Source organism: Diabrotica undecimpunctata, chromosome 4 (assembly GCF_040954645.1).
Source record: "Diabrotica undecimpunctata isolate CICGRU chromosome 4, icDiaUnde3, whole genome shotgun sequence".
NCBI classification, from domain to species: domain Eukaryota; kingdom Metazoa; phylum Arthropoda; class Insecta; order Coleoptera; family Chrysomelidae; genus Diabrotica; species Diabrotica undecimpunctata.
In genome coordinates this window covers 31,007,309-31,031,563 of record NC_092806.1, presented here as the reverse complement: position 1 = coordinate 31,031,563, position 24,255 = coordinate 31,007,309, and the positions used below count along the sequence as shown (strand labels likewise).

The 24,255-nt window shown below is 35.0% G+C and overlaps 1 protein-coding gene across 5 annotated transcripts in view; it reads left to right on the top strand.

Moving 5' to 3' along the window:
* The window catches only part of Iml1 (GATOR complex protein Iml1), a 98,382-nt gene that overhangs the window by 29,808 nt on the left and 44,319 nt on the right, over positions 1-24,255 (top strand). For all 5 annotated transcript variants that reach the window (XM_072529278.1, XM_072529281.1, XM_072529279.1 and 2 more), the window contains 4 exons: positions 12,681-12,862; positions 13,026-13,258; positions 15,509-15,700; positions 21,230-21,416. In XM_072529278.1, the coding sequence (XP_072385379.1) occupies positions 12,681-12,862; positions 13,026-13,258; positions 15,509-15,700; positions 21,230-21,416 (794 nt within the window). The remainder of the gene's footprint in view (positions 1-12,680; positions 12,863-13,025; positions 13,259-15,508; positions 15,701-21,229; positions 21,417-24,255) is intronic.

Here is a 24,255-nt window from a genome sequence, read left to right as displayed (position 1 = left end):
TATTTGCAAGTTTATCAACCAATTCCCAAGTATTATTCATTCTGAGAGCTGTCAATTCATTCTGAATGGCTAATTTCCATTCATGGCTGTGACTACTTGACAGTGCCTCAGAAAGACTTGTGGGCTCAAATTCATTTGACATAGTAAACATGGCAAGATCAGGTACATTTTCCAGATCTTTATCTAACAAAAAATCATTATACAATTTTGGTTTATTTCTAACACGTGTAGGGTAACGCTTAGATTCTTGAACACTATCACTATTTCTTTCTTCTCTATTCACTTCTTGATTTTTACTCGCACTTTCTTCTACACTTTTTATATTCTCAGATTCCACAATTTCACCGATACCACTTTTTACTTCTTCGGAGTTTTCATTCACACTAAAACATTCCGACTGATGTTGGTTCACTGATTTGGCTTCAACTTCAACAATTCGCAAATTGCATATAACCTCAGGTTTAAATCGTACGTCGTGACTCGATACGATTCTTCTTTCAGATGGAATCCATATCCTAAAACCATCCCTGTCATTCACATAACCAACTAAATAACCATGTATCGCCTTGTCATCAAATTTACTGCGAAGATTCTTGTTAACGTGAACATAACATTCAGTGCCAAATATTCTTAAATGTTTCAAACTTCCAATTGGCTTTCCATACCACAATTCATAGGGACTTTTACTTTCAATTGATGACTTTCCTGTGCGATTCAGAATGTACACTGCAGTATTGCATGCTTCTGCCCACAATTGTTTGGACAACTTACATGTGTTTAACATGGAACGTGCGCACTCTACAATGGTGCGGTTTTCCCTTTCAGCAACACCATTCTGCTGAGGTGTATAGGGTGGAGTGATACAATGCTCTATACCTCTCTTCGCAAGAAGTTCAGATACCTTTCTATTGTTAAACTCTCTCCCTCCATCGCATCTCAGTTGCTTTACTACATGGCCATTTGTACTAGCTTCATTTAAAAATTGTTCTAAGAAAGTACATACCTCACTTTTGTGTTTCATAAAGAAAACTTTCCGAAACTTACTAAAGTCATCTTTAAAACATACGTAATAACGTGCTTTTCCCAGTGATTCTATAGACATGGGCCCATTCACATCTGCATGGATCTGCTCACCAATGACTTGTGGTCGATTGATCCTAGATTTGAATGGCAATCTATGCATTTTTCCAATTGCACATCCATCGCAAAAGCTTTCTTTGCACCCATCAATGTCTATATTCATTTTCTTCAATACCTTCTTTACGTGTTGCTTATGCTGATGACCAAATCTTTCATGGTACACTTGCAACATATCTGTTGACTCTGCTAAGTTTACTTGAACGGGATTTGTCGGTTTCATAACACGTATATCAAGTGCATACAGGCCATTTTTGAAGTACCCAGTCATTACAGATTCACAAGTGTTTTTATCATATATATTTACACCTTTTTCATCAAGTACTGTAATAAAACCCCTTTGTGCAGCAGCTTTCACAGAAAACAAATGAGCACTTGCTTCAGGAACATAAAAAACATTCTTCAAGTCAGCACCTTTCCATTTATTATTCAGATGCGTTTGAATTTTCACTGTTCCTTGTCCATGGGCTAACATACATACATCCTTCTTACCCAGTGATATACTTTCTGGTTCAGCAAATTCTGTATAAGATGAGAAATATTGCTTATCTGTAGTGATATGATTTGTGGCTCCACTGTCACAATACCATTTTCCAGCTTCAATACAATTGTTAGATGAGGCACTTAAAACAACAGACAAAAAAGCAGTATCATTACTTTTCTTCTTACCTAAATTCTCAGCTGATTTTTTCAACGGACACTCTTTCGCCCAATGGCCTAATTTCTTGCATTTATGACATGGAAATTTTTCTTTTTCACGATGTACATTTTTCTTTGACTTCATACTTTGGTTCTGATTGTATTTTTCTGTCGGGTTATTGCGTGCAACAAACGCAAAAGATTCTACAGTACTTTGGTCACGTAATTCAATGGTACACAATTTCTCAATCAGTAAATTTAAAGTTTGATTCTTTGATGGTATCGTGTCCCACAAATCTTTAAAATTATCAAAGTCCTTACCCAAAGTTGATAAGATCCGACCATTTAACATTCTTTCGGATAAAACATTTTCATCATGCTTCTGCAGTTCATCATTTAAATCTACAAACAGTTTCTGCAACTTCGCAACATGTGTACTAATATCTTCTTTTTTATCACGTTGGACTCTAAAAAAGGCTTCAATTAACATGTTTAACCGTTGCGTACTGCTACGTTCAAATCTCGCGCGCAATTTGTCCCATATTTCACTAGCGTGAGTACACGTCAACACGAGCTCGGCAACAGTTTTTCCTAGCGTACCTGCTAACAAACTTGCCGCTTTCGCATCGTCTTTTAACCATTGCTGATGCTTCTGTATTTCAGCTGAAGTTGAATCTTCACTAACCTCAGGACACTTACACATACCGTTTACAATGTCTTCAAGTGCATACGAACGTAATAACATCGAAACGTGCCATTTCCACTTCGCCCAGTCTTCAGAACCCTCGAGTTTGTCAACTTGAATTTTATAATCGTTATTGCTGGTCGCCATATTTTATTCACCGACAATAACAACAAACTAAACTGAATGAAATACGAACTTAACTTGTTCACAGTTCACACGTGGACTGGGCCCATAACCTGTTATAATTTAAGTTAGGTGAAGTCCTCCTTCTAGTTTGAAGACATCAAGAGACAAGGAAATATGTACTTTAGGAAATATGCACCAATAAACGTCTGGCCATCAACAATTATACTTTATTCCTTCTTACATACAGAACAATACAATAACTTGACTGACAGTAGTTTATTAGCTATTTATAACATTACTAATTGCACTGTCAACAATGTCACTTCATATAGAACAACATCCACTTTTTATGTTGGATATTCTAACAAGAACACGTCTATAATTTAGGATTTCGTATATTTATAAAGATTTTTATTTATTAATAAAATTTAAAGGTACAAAATGTACATTGGCGGAGCATATAAGAAGACGGGTGGACATAGATCGGAATATGACAGTAGTGGTGAGAACTGGAAAAAGAGAAGTGTAGACGAAGAGAATTTCGAAGTTACCGAGCACGAACAGCCCCCAAATCGAGGATATGCTTAAAATGATGCGTGAGAAATAACGATATGATGGCCGAAATTAGAAAACTGCTTAAAGAACAAAGAGACACACTGGATTGTATTAGCGAATTGAAACAGACACATTTAGAACTAGAGAAGAGTCTTAATGAGACTAATAAGGGAATCGAACAGCTGAAGAAAGACAAAATAGAGAGAAATATAATTAAAATTTAAAAGGAAAATTCTTATTTTTTGGCTGTATACCAAAATTTAAACAACTTACAATGAAGTAAAAACGTATTTTTGTAAAATGGTATAAAATTTTATTATTAAAATTTTTAACAATTATCCAAAATGAATTTATAAATGTTCAGAACGTTTTCGATCCTATCAGATCCCGTGGCGAACCCAGTGGGGTTTTGGGGGTTAACCCCCCACCTCCAGGGCATATTAAGTAAAAAATATATAAAGAATAGTAGGAAAATGTAACTTGTCTTTCACAAACAATACAAGAATCCAAAACGCTAATTTAATAATTAAATTACTGTATCGACCTGTGCATGTGAAAGGATATTTTCATCGCTGAAAGTACTAAAGACTTATTGAAGAAATTGTATTAGCGAAGAGAAACTAAATGGTTTAAGCTTTGATGTTTATCCACCAAGACGTTCAAATAGATGAAAAAGAAGTAATAAACTATATGGCTCTAAAGCAACGCCGTTTAGACATTTTATTATAAATTTAATCTGTTTACAAATTATGATTTAAAATAGAGTTTAGGATTTAAATTAATATTTTTCATTATATTTAGATATAGATACTTAATATTAGGCTCATGATAAGAGTAGACAGAACAAGTCTGTTGCGAGTAGCATGCGTCTACAGGACTGGATCTGCGGCGGCCTTGTGGACTATCACGGGCGGTGTTCCTCTGTAAGTGTCAGCAGTAGAAAGGAGACATCTCTATGAGAGAAGGGAGCATTTGGCAACAGCCATAAAAAAAAAGAAAGAGAAGGATCAATGGAAAAATGGCAAGAAGGGTGGATCAACTCAAAAGATGTTGCCCAGTGGACCAAGATGCTGATATCGAGCCTAAGGAACTAGGTAGATTGTCTGTTTTAGGGCGTATCTTCATAGGTTCAGAAAGACAGATACAGATAAACGCCTATACTGCGAATATTTTGACACTGTTACTCACACAATGCTGGAGTGTAGTAGATGTATAGTGGAGAGAAACAGAATGTCTAGAGAAATGGGTATGAACCCTGTTACTGTGACGTCAGCAATACAGTGGCCATCCCACTTGTGCGACAGTCAACTGCGCACATGTAGGAGAGAGTGATTTTAGTTGCTAGGTAAGATAACAGATATCTTTGGCACTGCTACCTTTAGTACTTGAAATCTTTGGCACTGCTACCTTTAGTAGGTACTTTAAATTAAACTAAAACCCAAATTTTAAAGACTCAAAATAGAGGTAGCATAAAAAAATTTCGGTGCCGAACCAACCCCCCCCCCCCCCACCAGGAAAATTCTAGGTGCGCCACTGATCAAATCATCATCAGTGAAAAACGTCTATATAGTAATTGAAACTAGCCATATAATGAGGTCAGATGACCTTAAATTACATAATTTGAGTAACGAACATTATAATTATAAGACACTAGGTCGATGATAAAGGATTACATTTTGTATTTCGCAGCTCAAAAAAGGGAACCTTACGCCCTGAGAGGTAACAGTAAACTCAGTTTAAAGTTTTAACTTTAAATTTCTTTTTTATTCTACAAGTTTAAATTTAAAATCAACGGCAACTTTTGCGTAAATATTTTGTAAGATAAGAATATTTAATTTATTTAATGTACCTATATTGTTTTCGTAAAATTCACATTACAATTAAAGTGTTGATACGACAACACCGCATTCGAAACACGACTAAAAGCGTATCTCTCTAATGAAACTTTCTTTTCTATTCACGCGCACATGACTAGCCATTTCCCGCTTGTTTTACTGAAAATCAGAATCTGTGTTGGTTCTTCCTAGCTGACGGTATTGTACTTTTGTAATAATATCATCGAGCAAAAAGACAAAAGAGGGAATCTAATCGTTATGAAAAGGAGACCAAAAAAGTGGCCTCTGATGGCGGACATATCCGGAAATGCGAATGCGTCAAATTTAAATTTCATGACACTTTACAATAATCATACAGTGGTGTAGGGGTTCTAATTTATCTATTTATTTGTTATATTACATAATATTAATATTACGTAATATTAATACATAATACACTTTTTTAACACTAGAACATAATAAAGTTTTAATTAAATAATAACAATAATAGTCTAAAATTTGAAACAATTGTAAAAAAACTTCGATAGAAAATACAAATAATCTTTCATGTGACAGTTGGGACAAACAATAACATCAGCAATAACATAACCCAACTAAATTTGATTTCTTAAACAAGGAAAGAGTCTCTCTTTGTTTAATGTGGCCTCTCAAGATGGCATCACAGACCACTAATAACGTGATCTGTGGATGGCATTTCCTGTCTAATAATATTTTTGCCCCCACTACCTTTACATTCCCTCTTTTGTCTTTTTGCTCGATGAATAATATACAGCGTGGCGCGTCCAGAAAATGTCTATTTTTGGGGATTACTAAAATGCTCTTTCTTCAAATTTAAAATTTCTTCTAAATTGATTGTATAAGTATTGTTATAATACTTTGCACGTTGGAGAACGATTCTATTTCTGAGAAATGTACCAAATCTATAATCGATTTATTTACTACCTACAATTCCCAAAGCAATAATAAACACTCTATTTCGCGCTATATTATTTTAGAATGTAAAAAGTAACTACAATATTAAAATTCTTCCAGTAAAAAATCGAATCCACAATACTAAAATCTAATAAGAACATGTCAATAATAATATTGACATGTTCTAAGAGATCTCAATGTAAAAAAATAGTTAAAAAGTAAATCATGAAATATAGTAAGACCTAGCACAACTATAATAGTCTTGAATAAAAGTCCGTCATCTACTCCGTCTACCTTTGTACAAACGTCAATAAAAATTGAGACCATTTCCTAGAAATCAAATGTGGGACAGAGAAAGCAAGATCTGCATTTCAAAAAATGACTAAGATATCCAAATGTCATGATTTATCAGTACCCATAAAAATCAGGTTACTACGATGTTATATCTTTCCTATACTGTTGTAAGGAGTTGAGTCCTGAACTCTCACGGACGCTACGTGCAAGAAAATTGAGGTTATCGAAATGTGGCTTTATCGTCGAATCCTGAAGATATCTTATATCGACCAAGTTACTAATCAGGACGTTTTATTAAGAATACAAAAAGAAAAATAGCTAAAAACAACCAAAATCGAATACCTCGGTTACATAATGAGGAATAACGAAAGGATTGCAGCAACTAATTTTTCAGGGAAAAATAGAAGGAATACGAGGACCATAAAGGCGAAAGATTACCTGGCTGAAAAATCTACATAAGTATGTGGTTCTTCTCCTTCTTCCTCTTTATAAGCAATTCTGCTTCTTCATTGGCGGATTAATACCTCTATGGAAGTTTGTCACTCCATCTTTTGCGCGGTCGTCAGATACTTCTTCTGCCGATTGGTGACGTATCTCTTGCTATTTTGACAACACGGGTCTCCCTTATTCTGTTTATGTGGTTATTTCATTAATTTATTTTGTGTTCATTTATACACTGTACGTTACATTGTCTTCTAATGTCTTTACTTCTCTTTCTATCTCCCATCGTATTTCCTGTAATTCTTCTCAGTACTCTCAACGCTGCCGTTTCCAGTAGCCTTTGTGTTGTGGCAGTGTCGGGTCTTGTTTCTGAGGCATATATCATTATTCGTCTTACACTGGCTTTATAAATTTTGAATCAGTGTTCAAAACAAAAACTCTACTGTTCATCTGCTAAACTTTCCCTCTGATTTATTAGTACTTGTAAAATTTTAGTTGTAAGTTTTAGGATAGTATTTAACAAGGTTATACCTCTGTAGTTTTCTGGCTGTACATTTATATTAAGTTCTTTATTTGTAGTTTTCTGACTGTACATTTATCTTCATTTGTGGTAATTTCTGGTGTTTCCGGTTCTAGCGTCGTTTTTTCTTCCTCTGCGTAGAGCTTTTTTAAGTAGTCAATCCACGTATCCTTTTCTATGTGTTTTGGTTCTATTAGTTCCTTTACCTCCATTTTTTAACCACTTAAAGCGCCATATTTCCTTTTGCAGACAGTAAAAATCATGTTCTATTTATTTCGAAAAGCGTTCCCTTCTTCGTCTTCTTAGCCTTCTGTCGTCCATGTTTGGACATAGGCCTCTCCCAACTCCTTCCATCGGTCTCTATCCTGAGCAACATATTTCCAATTTGTTCCGGCTATTCTTTTAATGTCATCAACCCATCTCATCTGTGGTCTTCCTCTTGGTCGTTTACTTTCGTAAGGTCTCCAATGTTGTATTGTAGTATTCCAACGTTGGTCTTTGTCTAGCAGTGTGGCCCGCGAAGCTCCATTTAAGTTTGGCAATTTTTGTTGCTATGTCCTCGACTTTTGTTTTGGATCTTACCCAGTCGTTCCTCTTTTTATCTGACAGTCGTATACCTAACATTGCTCTTTCCATTGTTCTTTCTGTTGTGGCTAGTTTATTTATGTTTGCCTTGGTTAGGGTCCAGGTTTGACATCCATATGTCATGATAGGAAGGATGCATTGGTTGAACACTTTGCTCCTTAAGTATTGGGGTATTTTGCGGTTCTTAAGTATCCAACTAAGTTTTCCAAATCCTACCCATGCTAGTCTTGCTCTTCTAGTAATTTCCGCACTTTGATGGTCGCCAATATCCTAAACTGATAGGCACTACGAGAAGAAGAAAAGTCCGTCTAGTGATCAGGGGATACACATACTCAATCGTCATTATATTCTTGAGCTAAAATGCAGATCCAAATAATTAAAATGTTAGTATAGGATTTAGTATTTAAATTTTTATGAATAGGAGTTGTACGCAATTCCGACATAATTAAATCTTGTAGTTACTTTTAACACTCCCTTAGTCCTCTCAGAGTTAAATGAGAGTAAATATATCCTCGTACTTTGGATATTTTTATCGATTATTTATCCTAATAGAGAACCATAGATGTTAAATATTCATATTGTTCAGTGCAAAGAGCTAAAAATCTACAGCTGACAAAAAATCTCCAAATTCTAAATTATAGAGTAGTTCTCCACTGTAGACCTGTATTGTATTGAATAACCTTAACCTACCCTTCTTCTATCACATTTGAGTTTTAGTTTACTTTTCGCACCCTTGCATCTCCTTGCACTTACAAACTAATAAATAGTCGCTTTTGCTTTATATCAGAAACTTTTAAAATAGATAAGAGATGAAATATAATGTCACACCGTATCTTTTGTCTATTTAAAAAGTTGCTTCTCAAAACAATATAACTTGTAGTATAACATTCATGTAGGTTAGTACATAGAGTTTAGATTTAATTAGTTGTGGAAAGCTAAGTGAATATAATAATTTATAAAGTATTAAATTTTGATAAGCAGTTAATAAAGAGTATAATAAAATTTAAAATATTTTGGTTCTTGGAAAATAAACACGAATTTCTTCATATTCCTCTGCCTTTAACCTTACATCCTTCAGGGTGTCGGAGACATAAGTCTTATACTTATTTGACTTTTATCCATCTGTTTCAGTATTTCGACAATTCTTTCATCTGTTGATATATTTTTCCATTTTCCCTCTGTATATCTATGATCTCGTCTATACCTTTTATCTCGGTTTTCCCTTTCTTTTTGTACAATACATTTTGGTTCAACATCTGCTTTGCTATCCTTCCTTGATCCATTCTGGTAATATGTTCATAGAAGTTTAGATTGGGTTTTTGAATGTTTGATATCCTGTTTTGTCTTTCACTTCCCTTCTCTTCCATACTTCCTTTCTGATGTACTGGTACTTCTGTATCTGTAGAGAGGGAGGGCGAGTTAAGTTCTAAAGCACTTAGGACACAATTGACCCATTGTGCATCCTCACAGGGAGCTGTCGTCCTTAGTTCATTGTCCATCCTGCCCTTTCTAGGAAGGTGGACAATTCACCAAGTCAGGCGACATCTCCCGTATGTGGACAGGCGTGGACCAGGACCCGCCGAACGCGTACTCTCGTATGAACGATACCTCCGGGGAATTCACATAAGACATGATCTACAGTTTCGTCTTCTCGTTCACACTTATTGCATAAAGTTTTGTCTACTAGCCCCAGTGTGTGGAGGTGTTTGCTTAGTTGACAATGACCAGTTGAAAAACCAACTGTCAAGCGTAGGTTTTTCGTTGTAGTTGACTAACCAAAAAGATCCCCAGGTCTTAAGAGTCTTAGGCTGCCGCCTTCCTAGCCAATTGATCAGCAATGTGGTTGCCTATTGTGTCCTTTAACCTACCTCACGATGATGGTATTACCATTCGAAGCTTGAGTTAGTCACACTCCATTACTAACCCTGATGTCACACGTGATCTATTCAATGTTAGTAGCGCTTCTCTGCTATCTGTGCAGATTATTATAGTTTTCCCGGCTATACATTTTTTGGTTATCTCTTTTGCGGCTATGGAGATACCAGCCAATTCTGTGTGAACTACGCTGGCATTTTTGCCCATACCCCACTTTATTCTAAGGTTCAGTGATCTGGAGTATATCCCGCATCCTGAGCCTTCTTCCATTTTGGAGCCATCGGTGTATATGCAATACGCATTTGCTACGTTTGTCTCCCTATACTATCTTCTTTCGATTTTGTAGGGTTTGTCAAAGACAAACTTTGGTTTAATTGAGTCTCAGCCTGCCTGTAGTAGAGGTAGCGCATCCAGCTCTCCTCTCTCTTCGATTTACTTACAGAAGGTTCTCCAAGCAGTGCTTTGTCTTTATCTGCAGACTGTCTTAAACTCTCTGAGGTTTGAATCTGAAGAATCCCAATCCACTTTGAGTATGGTGCGTTTTGCTCTATTAAAAGCTGTTCTTGTTGTCTTCCTAAGGTGTTCCAGTTCAGTGCACCACCAAGAGTTGGTTTTTCGACTTTCCTAGACCATCCTTATTGGACAGGATTTTTTTATAAACATAGCTTATTTTGTTTTGGATAGATACCGTATACCTTTCCAATTCTGTATTAGTTCCTGGAGTTGAAGCCTTTTCATTCCGCAGAGCATCTTCTAAGAGTCGGTTGTAGAGTTCTACATCCGTCCTCCTAGGGTTGCCAGATTTGATAAGGCTTTTTTCCAGACTAATATTATAGGTTAGCCAGCGGTGGTCATGTACTGGTACTTATACGTGTTTACGTTATCTTCTTAACCGATTTATCATCTCTGGAACTACGTCGTCTGCACCTCCTGATTTTCCTACCTTGATTTTGCTCTTTTCTCTGATTTTGATTTCTTATAATTCATTGTCATCTTCTTCTCTTTATCTTCTCATCTAGTTGGATTTTATTTTTATCCTCAAATTTTTTTAGACCATATGTTCAGTATATCATGTAACCATAATTTGTTATGGTTATGATAGAATCGAGGTAGATCCTTGAACCCAGAATCATAGATAGAAGAGTCCTAGGACCTCCGCGAAAGGAGCCTCTTGAGACTAGCTCGACCAGTACTCAAGGACACTCCAGTCATAGATTCTGATTCCAGAGATAGAGTGGATGACCTGCTTGCAAAGACATTGGCCCGCTGTTCTCCTGTACACATGAGTGTCCCGGTATCAATAACAAAGCTGACCTTATTGGTCAACCTCTACTTCTTTTTGTGCCCTGCTCGATTATCGTGCGTTGGCTATCAAATTGGCTATACTAATTTTGTTGACGTCAGCTCGGAACAGAATCTGTTTAACCATTATCTCAGGTTCTTAAGGCATGACGTTCGTCTTCGACCTGGCCCCCTTGTTTCATCTATCGTGCCTATGAAGTATATTGTATCTCTTTGGGGGACGCATAACATGACCAAAATATTCCAGTTTGCGATTTTTGACTTTTTTGACCAATTCCGTAATTTTTCCAGTCCACTGCAAAACAACCTCTTTATGAACCCGTTTGGTCAACACAGCGGGAATTAGGGACCTTTTGCAATCCAAAACCAACTTGGAGCTAACTCTGGGTGCCTTTAGGGCCTTTAGAGCTACCTAACTGTCAGATAGAGATGGTCCTACCAAAGCAAGTCCTACCAACTATCTCCTTAGCATAGATTAGGATCGCGAAGATATCTTCCTGAAACATCGATGAATAGAAACCGAAAACCTGACTCGAATTAAATCCGATACCACGTTCATATACTCCAGCTCACTTATCCTAGACCCATCTGTAAAATGGATGAGCCCTTTCCAACACAGCAGTGTTGGTTCTTGTTCCACCCAATCATCATGATGGTCCTACCAAATCAAGTCCTACCAATTATCTCAGCACAGACCAGGATCGCGAAGGTATCTTCCCGAAACATGGATGAATAGAAACCGAAAACCTGACTCGAATTAAATCCGATACCACGTCCATATACTCCAGCTCGCTTATCCTAGACTATCTGTAAAATAGATAAGCCCTTTCCAACTCAGTAGTGTTAGGTTTTGTTCCACCCAATCATCACGATAATGAACAGAGAAGGAGAAAGAGGGTAAAAAATCAAAGTGAAGAGCAAGACTGTTCTGCACCGCGGAAGTAGTAGGACAGTGTTCCACGACCTACCTCCAAATATCACAATGACCAGTCCAACCGGTCGCTCCGAACCACTGTCCAGAATAGTGCAGCCGGTAGGCTTAAAGGCGGTACACCCAACAAGACCTCAAGGCTCGCTGTGGGAGCGGTTCTCATGACCTCAAAGTTCTATCACTCAGCAACACTTTGTCACCAGCGTAGAATTGTACAATGTACATACATACTATGTCTTGTATATTAAATTTGTTTTCAATTGATTTCTTTCGTTTCTAATTCATGTTTTCCCTTTACTTTTTCTTTCCTTTAAACCCCGTACTCATTCAGTTCTTATCCAAATTATTTTTAGCTATTTCTTTTCGCTTATCTATGACTCTTTTAGTATTATTTCAATATATTTTGTATTTATTTCCGTTTTGTTTTTCTTTTGTATTTATATTTTTCCTCTTCAGTTTTGCACCTTATTTTGTTTCCATATTCAGAAAAGTTTGAAGGTAGTTTTGTACAGATTTTTTCAGGATATTTTTCTAAAATCGATTTAGTCCCGATTAAATATATTTAAAAAATTTAGTAGGCACATGTAAAATAGAATATTTCTTTCCTATGAATAGAAAACACATTTTGATGTGGTAATTGACATCAAATCGATATACAAGCTAAAAAAAGTTTTCTTTTTTTACAAAGAAAGTGTTTGTGGATGAAATTCATCCCTGACATGTCCAATATTTAACTTCATGCGGATAAAATATTTTTGTAAATTGTTATGTATACTTAGGATTCTGGAATCAGTATCAATTGTGAATATTAGTTAACTGAATATGTTTTTATTTTTTGATTAGGGGTAGACTGGAAGTCATTAACAATACCTGCGTGTCTTCCAATTACCACGGATTATTTTCCGGATAGAAGGGCTCTAAATCTAGACTATGTGGTGTCCCTTTATAGTCTTTTGCCTGACAGTGTTAATGCTGACTTCGTTCAACAACGTTCTTCGTATAAAAGGCCCTTAACTACAGTAGAGGTGAAAACACTTAATATTAACATGTTTGATCACGTTAATGCATTTTAAGTATTTAAATTTGTCGATTAATACACGAAGATATTTAAAAGAAATATTGCACTCCATGGCTAATATATTTATATAAATACTTATTGAAATATGATATTGAATAATTATTTTCTAGGTTTTTAAGGAGTTAATCTCACAGCGATTATCGCAAGGATTCCAACTAATTCTAATGGCTGACAAGAACGTAAACTTGAACAAAATGTGCGGGCCTAATCCCAAACTAAGAACCAGTGTAGTGAGGAAAAGTCCTACGGAGAACGATGAAAGTTATTTCTTGTCTATAGGAAGGCTGTTTCATAAAATTTCGCTCTCTGGAAATACTATTTCTGTAACAAGATATAGACCAAGGTTAGTATCTAATAAAGAGAGTACAGAGTGCAGATACAAATGAGACAAATTTCCAATACAAAGCTCAAAATACGTAAAAATAATTTGGAGAAATGCTGTATATATAATTTCACTAAAACACTTTAAATTTAATTTCAATAAAAGTGTAATTAAACAATAATAGTGACCTAATTAGTCATCATCGAAATTTGCAAAGATGCAGCTATACCATCTTAACTTGTCCACACTTCACGTTTAGACAACTGTCAACATATAAGCATTGATACAACTGTCTTATTTGCAATAGTCTAGCATCTTCGTGCAAATTCTTAAAAGACTTAACATTAGGTTCCTCCGAAGATTCAACTTATTTCTCTGGTCTGTAACTAATATATATATATATATATATTTATATATATATATATATATATATATATATATATATATATATATATATATATATATATGTTCGGAAAGATTTCCGCGGTTAGTACAATTAAACTTAGAGCTAAGATTAATATTATTATAAAAATTAATATTAAACTCACCAGTCTTCCGGGTTGAACGGCGTCGATATCCATTTTTCCGAGCTTTCGACATCCTCTCTGATGTCTTCTTCAGGGCTTCCGAGGTCTCAGTCTCCCGAGCCTCCAGACACTACTACACTCACTAGTCACTTCTAGTTCACTCACTAGTTCACTACTACGTGTAGAATTTAATAAATTAATAAGTAGTGTTTAATAAATTAATTCCCGTGTAATTTGCCGGCTCCGATCTGTCTACTTTTTTGAAGAGAGGTATTAGGGTGCTTGATCTTCATTCTTGAAGAGTTATGCATTGTTATATTATTTTTTGGATTAGTTTTAGTAGTTTTTTGGTCATATCTGGTTCTCTTTACTTTAGGAGTTCGTTCGGTATTTTGTCCTCTCCTGGTGATTTTCTATTTTTTAATTTCCTTAATGTTCCTCGGTATTTATTTCTTCGTTGGCCGTCACCTCTGGTGTTGGTTGTTCATTATCGTCACCTTTAGCAGAAAGAAAGAAAGACAGAAAGAAAGAAAGACAGAAAGGTAGAAAACTTAACGCAACCTTAACTTTAGTAGATTTTCTGTCTAAAATCATAGGTGACTATCTTTTGATCAGCCAAATCAACTCCTCCCATATGTTTATTGTAAAATATTAAAGCTTCAGGGCAATTAAAAGTACAGTTTTCACCTGTTTTAGTTTTCTTTCAATCTTTGATTAGGGTGAGTGGCAGTTTGATAAAAGTTAAACTTCTTTATTAGTATCCTGCCATCTAACTGCCAGTACACCTTTATCATTTACCAATGAATCGGATTCACCTCTAGAAAGTTCATATCAATAAAATGCGTAGTATTATTTCTGCGATTCATGTATGTACCAATGTATAGAAACTCAAGATTATTCCAAGATATACTCTCACCAAGAGTCCCATCTAGTGGTGTGATTTCTTTACCGCAGTAGATTTTAAAGTCGTATATATAACCATTCGAGACTGGACAAACATGACTGTAGACGAATTATTCCACGTTGCAAAAGACAGAGAAACTTTTAGAAATGTGGTCGCCAACCTCTGTTAATGGGAACGGCATAGGAAGAAGAAGATATATAACCAGTCATGGAATCGCATCGTTACCTTAATTTGATACCCCTCTTGATTTGTTTGTTAAGTGTGTATTTTTTGAGAGACGACCGGCCTTTAAATTTTACCATCGTCTCATCAATGGATTGATAAGAAGATTCAAGCGTTCCCTTTTAAAATTGTGTTTTTCGACAGTTTACTCTTCTAAATAGTATGTTTCAACTTTAATAGCCTTTGAATTTTACTTCATTTTTCAAAGAATCAGACTTATCAGATGCTGTAAACGGTTCTTCTTCTTAGTCAATTATATTACTTACAGCTTCTTCTTTTTTTCACTAAGAGGCTGGTTTCGTCTCATGTCTGAAAGAGAAAAAGTTTATTACTGATGGGTAATTCTGGTCCCATATACAATTACGGTAGGGAACAAATGGTCCCACTAGATTATTTTTTTGCGAAAATAACCTAAATAACAATTACTATTTATTATATTTTACTTACTTGTAATAGTGTTAACGTCTGCTAACCACAGTGGTGAAAGGTTCAAAGGAAAAATAAGATTACAATCTCTGATTTAAACGTTCTCATACATCTAACCATTTTTACAAATTATTGGCTCATTCGTATTATTTTCCTTATTTTTACCAGTATTCACAATTTAGAAAATTTCAGGCACCCCTACCCAGGTTTCAACTATCAGTACAGATACAGATTCCATGCTCCGTGGCACGATACATATGAAGAGTCGTTCGCCACATTTACTACAGAAAAGTTGGAACATTATAATTGGAATTATCTGGATCATTACGTATGTACGGGTGGAGACACTGAGTTTGTGCTTGTTGATGCCTTAAAATATTGGAGGTAAGTTTATACTCTATTAAAAACAAAGTGAAAGATTAAAATAATACTAAAGTATTTTTATAGCTTGATTTGTATAGATCGATAGATATTTATTGGTAATATTAAAAAAAAAAGCGAGGCGTTAATGAAAGTTTATGTCTGCTTATTACTGAATTGTTAATATTTTTTTATAACACCATATATTTAAGTTCTTTAAAATTTAAAAAATCTTATTTTTTTTCGTTAAAAATATTGTTGAATGGTTTTATTAATTTTCAAAATTTTTTAAATATACACTCGCTATCATAAAATCACCTTGAAAATCGCCGTTATTTCATTTTTAACGAGCTTTATCGTAAATAATAATAACACAAATACAAACTAATGCATGTTTCTGAGAATTGTTGTCGGCTTAGCAGTTTCCTTTGTAACAAAGAATTCCAATAATGCCGATTTCGCGGAAAACTATACACTTCCCAAAATGAACGGTACCTGTAACTGCCGGTGGTTTTAAATGTCTCATCTGTGCTTCGACTTTCTGTTCAAACGCAAGAAACAAACGTTTATTATTGCCACCATTAGTGTTTATTAGTGACATTATTAGTGTTTATTATTGTTTATTTTTTGCCAAAAATGCCTTGACTATTGTTGAAATGGCACGCATTGTTGCGTTTGTGGAAGGCGGTCACACTCAACGGCAAGTCGCAAGAACTGTTGGCGTAAGCCTTTCTACGGTTCAACGAGTGCTTCAACGCTTTCAGAAGACGAGTTTGCTAACCGGACGACCTGGCTCTGGACGAAGAAGAACGACCACGGCACGAGATGACCGTTTCCTTGTGTTTCAGGCTTTACGAAACCGGACCTCAACTGCGGTTACGCATCGAAATTGCCTACAGGAAGTACGAAATTGTAATGTTAGCGTTGCAACAGTCAGGAGAAGACTTCGTTCTTCTGGACTATCTTCTCGGGTAATGGCTACAGGACCGCCACTTGACCGGGCGCATCGAGTTGCACGACTAGCTTTTGCTCGACAATACGCGCATTGGGGAATTAATGATTGGAGCAAAGTGTTATTCTCAGATGAATCCCGTTTCTGCCTAACTGGATCCAATGGACGTGTAAGAGTTTGGAGAAGAACCGGTGAACGATTTTCACAAGCTTGCATTGCTCCAAGAATGCCATTTGGTGGAGGTTTGGTCATGGCTTGGGGAGGTGTATCTTCTGACTTCCGCACAGAATTACCCTTCATCGAAAATGGGTCCTTAACTGCACGAAGGTACATTATGGAGATTCTGGAAGAACATGTTATGCTCACCATGGCAGGGCTTGGAGAAGACGCCGTTTTTATGCAGGAAATGCGCGACCGCACGTTGCCAGGATCAGTATGCAATACTTGGACGAGGTTAGAATTACGAGGTTACCCTGGCCAGCTAGGTCTCCGGACCTGAATCCCATCAAACATCTCTGGGACGATTTGAAAAAACGTATTCAAACCCATACACTTCCTCCTAACAACGCACAGGAGCTTAAGGATCTGTTAGTGAGAGAGTGGAGTAACAGACCACAACATGTAATCCGGAGAAAAATTGAGAATATGCCCCGTCGTCTGCAAGAGGTTATTAGAGCAAGGGGAGGCAATACACGATATTAGTCATTGAAATTCCACTGATGTTTTACCATGTTCTGTATTTTTCATTTTTTCTTTTGTATGTCTGTTTCAACAATTTGGTTTGTTTTCTGCTTTTTCAATAAAAACAATAAAAAACCGTTTTTTTTTTCTTTCAATACAAACATTGATGACAAATAAAAAATACATTAGCCTATAAAAAAGGTTATTACTGCACCAGATGCAAAAATATTCAAGAAACTTAAAATTTTCAAGGTGACCCGGATTTTATGATCGCGAGTGTAATATAGAATTTATTTTATAGCTGCAGACTGTGGTTCAGACCACAAAATGTTACAAGCAGAATTTCGCATGAAGTTACACAGTAAAACAATCACAAATAAAAGACAAAAATTGATTCCAAAACACCCGGAAAAGTTTAGAGAAGCATTAGCAGAAGCTGACCTACCAGTGACTACCAGAGACCCTGACAAAACGTGGGAATACACAAATAAATTGATCACTGAAGCCATCAAGAATACTAATCCCAAAGACAAAACAGCTAGGAAAAAATATTGGATGACTGAAGAGACTCTCAATATTGTAGAAGAAAGACGAAAACTTAGAAACGGCACATCAAATTCAAAACAAAAAGAAATAGAGATATGCACCATAAATACAACTATAAAACACTTGTGCAGAAGGGACAAAAATATTTATATTAAAGACATATGTCTACAACTAGAGGAACATGCTGAGCGCCAAGAATCTAGAGAACTTTTCTCAAAAGTCAAGCAAGAGAATTCAAACCGCAGACACATATCATCAAAGATAATAGTGGAAATACCATAATAAACCCAGACAATAATACAGAGAAAAGAAGTTATGAAAAAGAACCTCAAATATCAGCAACAGCCAAACTCACAAAAATTTGGAAGAACACTGACATCACAAAAAACAGAAAATTACGCCTTGTTCGAGCATTGATATTTCCGATCGCCACCTATGCTTCAGAAACTTGCACAATCAAAAAGCCGATTCAAAGCGTACAATGGCATTTGAAATGTGGGTCTACCGTAGAATGTTGCACATACCATGGACCGCCCATCGCACAAATAACTCAATTCTAGTCGAACTTAACATAAAAAGTAGACTTATCACAACTATCAACCAAAATATACTGAGATATGTTGGACATATAACTAGAAGAAGAGAAGGCATGGAGCGAATGATAATTGAAGGTAATGTAGCGGATAAAAGATCCAGAGTAAGATCTCCAGTACGATGGTCGGACCAAATAAAGGAGATGACTGGTTACTCATTCTCCGAAGCAAAACAACACGCACAGGAGATAGATAATTGGACAATAGTCAAACAAATTATATGACGCCACTACATCCTTACGAAGGAGAAAAGATAGAGGAGGAGAATTTATTCATCATTAACACTATCATTATTATCTTGTATTTATGTTTAATTCCTTCATTTTGATTATCATTATATTTCATTATAAGGATTAAAAAAAAAACAAAAAATTTCTCCTCGGCGAGGAATCGAACTCCAGTCATTCGTGTGAAAAGTGAAAACAAATAAATAGACGTGAAGACAGCCACGGTTTTACTGACGTCAATCCAAAGAAGTATACAACTGTTTGTGTGTGAAAATAAAATTGTTGTTTTTACTGTTCTCCTTACAATGTCATCATATCTTCTCACGTTTTAAACCTTCATTAGACTTCTACAAATATTTCAAAATCAAAATTCCAATCCAAGTCGTTCCAGTCATACTCGAATTGTTACAAAAAGTTAGATATTTTTAATATGTGTAAGTATTTGGTATGTATATTATGTATATTACTGTATACTGCACGGTTACTGCACTCGATAGTTCGCGTCACGCTAAATATAATTTCGTGTCCGTGAAAAATCATCATACCGATCGATAAGAAATCATCACAAGTGGCTCGACAATCCGTTGTGGATCTTGGCCTGCTCACAAAGAACTCGCCACTCCTGTCGATTCCTGGCAACTTCCCTCCATCTTCTGACCCTTAGAATCTGTAGGTCTTCCATCTCCTTCGTAGTCGTCCTCTACTTCTTGTGTCCTCTAGTTTTAAAAATGTTATTCTCTTCGTGTACTTGTGATCTGACATCCTAGCAATGTGCCCAACCCCTCTAAGTCTCTGCACTTTAACGAATTTTACAATATCTGGATCGGTGTATACCTGATACAGTTCAAAGTTATATCTTCGACGCCATAGCCCATTTTTATTTATTTTATTAAGGTCCACGTTTCAACCCCATATATCGAAACCGGTCTTATTAAGGTCTTGGATGTATTGAACTTTACTGCACGTTTTATATTTTTATTTTTTAAATGTTTCTGGAGACCGTGAACAGTTCTGGTATTCAGTCAACATATATTTGGTTTTTTTCTCGTTTAACACAAGTCCTAATTCACTTGCCGCGTACGCAAGCCTTGTAAAACACTGCTCCATGTCTCTCGTACTTCTGCCCACTATAACTATATCGTCAGCGAATGCTAGAATTTGCGTCGATCTATTAAAAATAGTTCCATTCATTCTAATATTTAATTTTCTGATTGCCTTTTCCAATGCAATATTAAAGAGAAGACACGCCAGCGCGTCCCTCTGTCTTAGACCATTATTAATGTCAAAGAATATAGAGTTTTCTCCTTCAATTCTAACGCATGAGCTTACGTTTTGCACTGTTGGATCAACTGAACTAACTATTATATAATGCAGTTCTTTTCACATTGGCATAGGCTGCTTTGAAGTCGACGAAGAGATGGTGTGTATCTATGTTATATTATAGTGACTTTTCTAGAATTTGTCTATGTGCTTGAATTTGATGTGTAGTCGACTTTCCAGCAGTAAATCCGCATTGATATTGATCAACAATATCCTTTGTAAAATGTTTACGTCTTTCAAACAATACATTGCCGAAGATTTTATACGCAGATGCTAACAGAGTAATGCCTCTATATATATAGTATATATAGAGGCATTACTCTGTATAGTATATAGTTCTTACACTCCAGTTGATCACCCTTTTTATGCAACGGACATATTATTCCCTTTAGTCACTCTTCTGATACCAATTCATTGTGCCATATAAGTACTATTAGTGTATAGATTGCTGCAAACAGTTGATCACCACATTGTTTATACATTTCCGAACAGATTTCATCGATTCCTGGGGCATTATTGTCTTTGAGCTTTAGGATGGCATTTAACACTTCTTCTCTTGTTGAGTCTTCACTGTGTAGTTGACGTTGTATATTTTGTTGATTGTCTATGTTGTAACCTGCTTCAATATCGTTTATGTTCTAAACGTAAACTGAGTTTTTATCATGTAGAATTTCACCATTAGTATCTTTACAAGTTTTTAATCGTGGTTTAAATTCTCGACGGCTATTATTTAAGGATTTGTAGTATTTCCTCGTTTCATTTTTATCGAATAAACTTTGTATCTCATTGAGAGTGTTCTGTTCGTATTCCCTCTTCTTACGTCGATGGATATACATTTTTCCTTTCTTCTAAGACGTCTATATCCTTCTTTTTTCTCCGTGTACAACCTGCGTCGATGGTTTTTTGATATGCTGCGTTCTTTCTATTTGTGGCCATTTCGCACTCATGATGAAACCAATGATTTCTTTTTTCTGACTTGGTTTTGCCTAATATTTCAACCGATTTCTGTAACACAATATCTCGTATATTTGCCCATAGTTGGTTAATGTCTTCTTCTTCTTCTAAGTTTTCGATAAGAAATATTCACTTTAAAAATATATATGTCTCTAGAATGGGAATAATTGAAGATATTACATCTTAGTAATAATTCATCGAGGTATGGTATTTACAAAGTTATATCTATATACAGCTCACCAATTATTGTAACTACTTTATATACACATTTTTATTTTAGGTTTCGGGTTTATCTGATACCATTCAATAACCCAGCGACTAGGAAAATAGTGGAAGGATCTGAATACTGTGATATTTACCAAATGCAAACGAATTGCGAACATCAACAGATGGTTGATGGTCTTAACAGATTTATAGATACGGCTGTGAATAAAATAAGAAGATCTACTATATCGAAGAAACCGAGGGTTTGTCTGCTTTTTAACATTTTTATCTTTTTTTTAGAGTATTTCTTAGGCATCTAATTTTATGCTATTTATTTAAGACGTTCTGAACAAAACTTTAAACAAACATTATAAGCAGAAATACGATTTAGGGTCTAAACGGGATTTTCTTATATTTATAAATTAAACTTTAGTAGGTATCAGTAGCAGATTTTAATTTTCTTTATTGTTTTCGTTTAGGTAAAGGTAACACTGTTTTCTTTTTAGTTCTAATGCTAATCCTAATTCTAAATAATACCATTCCATTTATAATATTGACACATCACTAATATAGTCAATTATCCATTTTTACCTTCCATTTTGGTGGAGTGGTTGGTTAATTCTGTTATGTTTATCTTTACAAAATAGCTTTAAACTTAGCTGTATCTTCTGTAGTCTTTATAGAATCAAACTACCTCTATATCTAATATATTAAACGGAAAGTTTGATGGAATGATGAGGAAAATGAACTCAATGATAAAAAAAATTGCAGATAGGAAGAGAAAGCGGTTATAACTTTCTGCTGTAATAAAATATTAGGAGAAAGGAGAAGAAAATTTATTCTTAAATAAAATCAGATAGAAGAATACATAAGAATGGAGATATATAACGAGCAGTTCTCAATTGAAACATAATTTAAAAAATATTTAAATGACCGATACGCACAGTATAGAACATTAATTTGGCATTTTAATTTTTATGAATTCTATGCTTTTTTTATCCATTAAATTTTGTTAAATATTTTTGCTCCCCTTTTTACTAGTTTTCTTGTTTTTTCTCTACTGTATATAAATATTATTAAAATATTTTGTTTACCCTTATATATTATTTTTTTAATTTTTATTTTTTTTTACTATTTTTTAAATTTTCAACAATTAAGACATTTATACATTAACTACCATTTTTTGAAGAAGAAAAACTGAGACGATTTGGAATAACAGACTTTATATTTATAATGGTATTATCTAGGGAGATTAAATCCCAACGACTAAGGTGGCCAGAGTACTTACATAGACTTCTATGTGCTAAACTTTGTTTAACTGGTTCGGAAGGAGGTTCCAATAGGAAAAAAGCCACTTGGACGTCCCAGAATTCGATGGGGAGACAACATCCGATTAGATGAGAAAACCAAGCGAAAGCCATATCTACTTTACAAACCGTGCTATTGGAATTGGCAACGGTGCAATGGTGGTTTACAGAGGCCCATCTGCCTATCCGCGTTGCATCCGGGCCATTTGGGTTTTGTCGACAGAACTGTCACATAATTTGAGTGATTATATATTTACTTATCCTTCTTATGTATATCATCCTTCCATATATATATATATATATATATATATATATATATATATATATATATATATATATACATTCAGTACATCAGTAATGCATTGGTCATTGATTAGTGTAGTAGTGTCTGGGAGCTCGGGAGACTGCGACCTCGGAAGCCCTGAAGAAGACATCGAAGACTATTGAATTTAATATTATATTTTATATATATATATATATATATATATATATATATATATATATATTTCCCATGTATCCCTGTCATTTTTCCAATTTTTGTTTATTAAGTATGGTTTGTAGTTCATACATGATGATTTCATCGACTTTTTTGATTTTACTATTATTGTCTAAATATGTGATATTTTTTTACCGATTCTTGTTTATGCCGTAGTTTTTATAGTGGTTTATCCATATCCTATAGGACCTTTATATAAGATTCTGTTTCTTGTTCGTAATTATCCCTTTGCAGCCTAATTTTTTTTTTCTAATAAATTTTGTTGAAAAAAATGTAGGGCAGTAATATTTGTTTTGCTGTCTATTTTTACATCAGAGGATCCACGACCTTTTGCCATTAGAACTTTGTCTTCTGAAAAAAGACAACCTGCCAGCCGCCCACTTCTTTCAGACTAATAAGTAGATTATAAGATGTGAACCAATTATCCGTGACAATCTTGAAATTCATGTTTTTTGACAGATTTCTGACCAACTTCAGTACTATTTCCCCACTAATTCCAAAACCTGATTCATCCTGGACTGTTCCTTTCCCCACATATATCTCAAAATCGTATAGTATGCCGCTGCGTCCTGCTCTTGCAAAAACTTCTATGCTCCATTTATGAGGTTTATTTTTTATATATTGCTTTAGATTACTATGTCCTTTGCATGGTATAATAAACTCATCTATGCTGTTGAATTTCTCAGGTTCTATTTTATTCATGTTTTGCCGACTTTTTCAATGAAAGGTTTTACTTTATATAATTTGTCATTGTTGCTAGACGAGACTTTCAAATTATCGTTGACGTGAAAATATGCTCGAAGTTTATCAAAACGATTACGTGACATGATATCAACTATCGTATTATATCGCGTTTCTTCTGCCCAATACATTCTATACGAAGGAACACGAACAATTCCACTCAGTACATGTATGCCTAAGAACTGCTCTATCTCTGCTGCATTTGTATCAATATTTTTACTTTCTTTTTGCACAGAATACAAGTTTGTCTGCTCAGCAAAATTTTGAATAATATCATTGTCACAAAACATTTTAAAATATTGGAAAGGCGTATAAATATTTTCATCAACCGAAAACTCACCAATGTATTCGCTGTTTACATAAATTAAATTGTCTGTCCAAGTTGGTTTTTCTATGTTTATTTTTTCTTGGCATAACTTGTCTGTGGCTCTTCTGTAATTTCTTCAACAGTTTTTTCTTCCATATTCTCTGTGTTGGGAGTTCAAGCTATCTTCAACAATATTTTCCAATAATTCTTTTATTTGAGTTTCTTGAATCATTTCTTCTTCCAAAATTCTC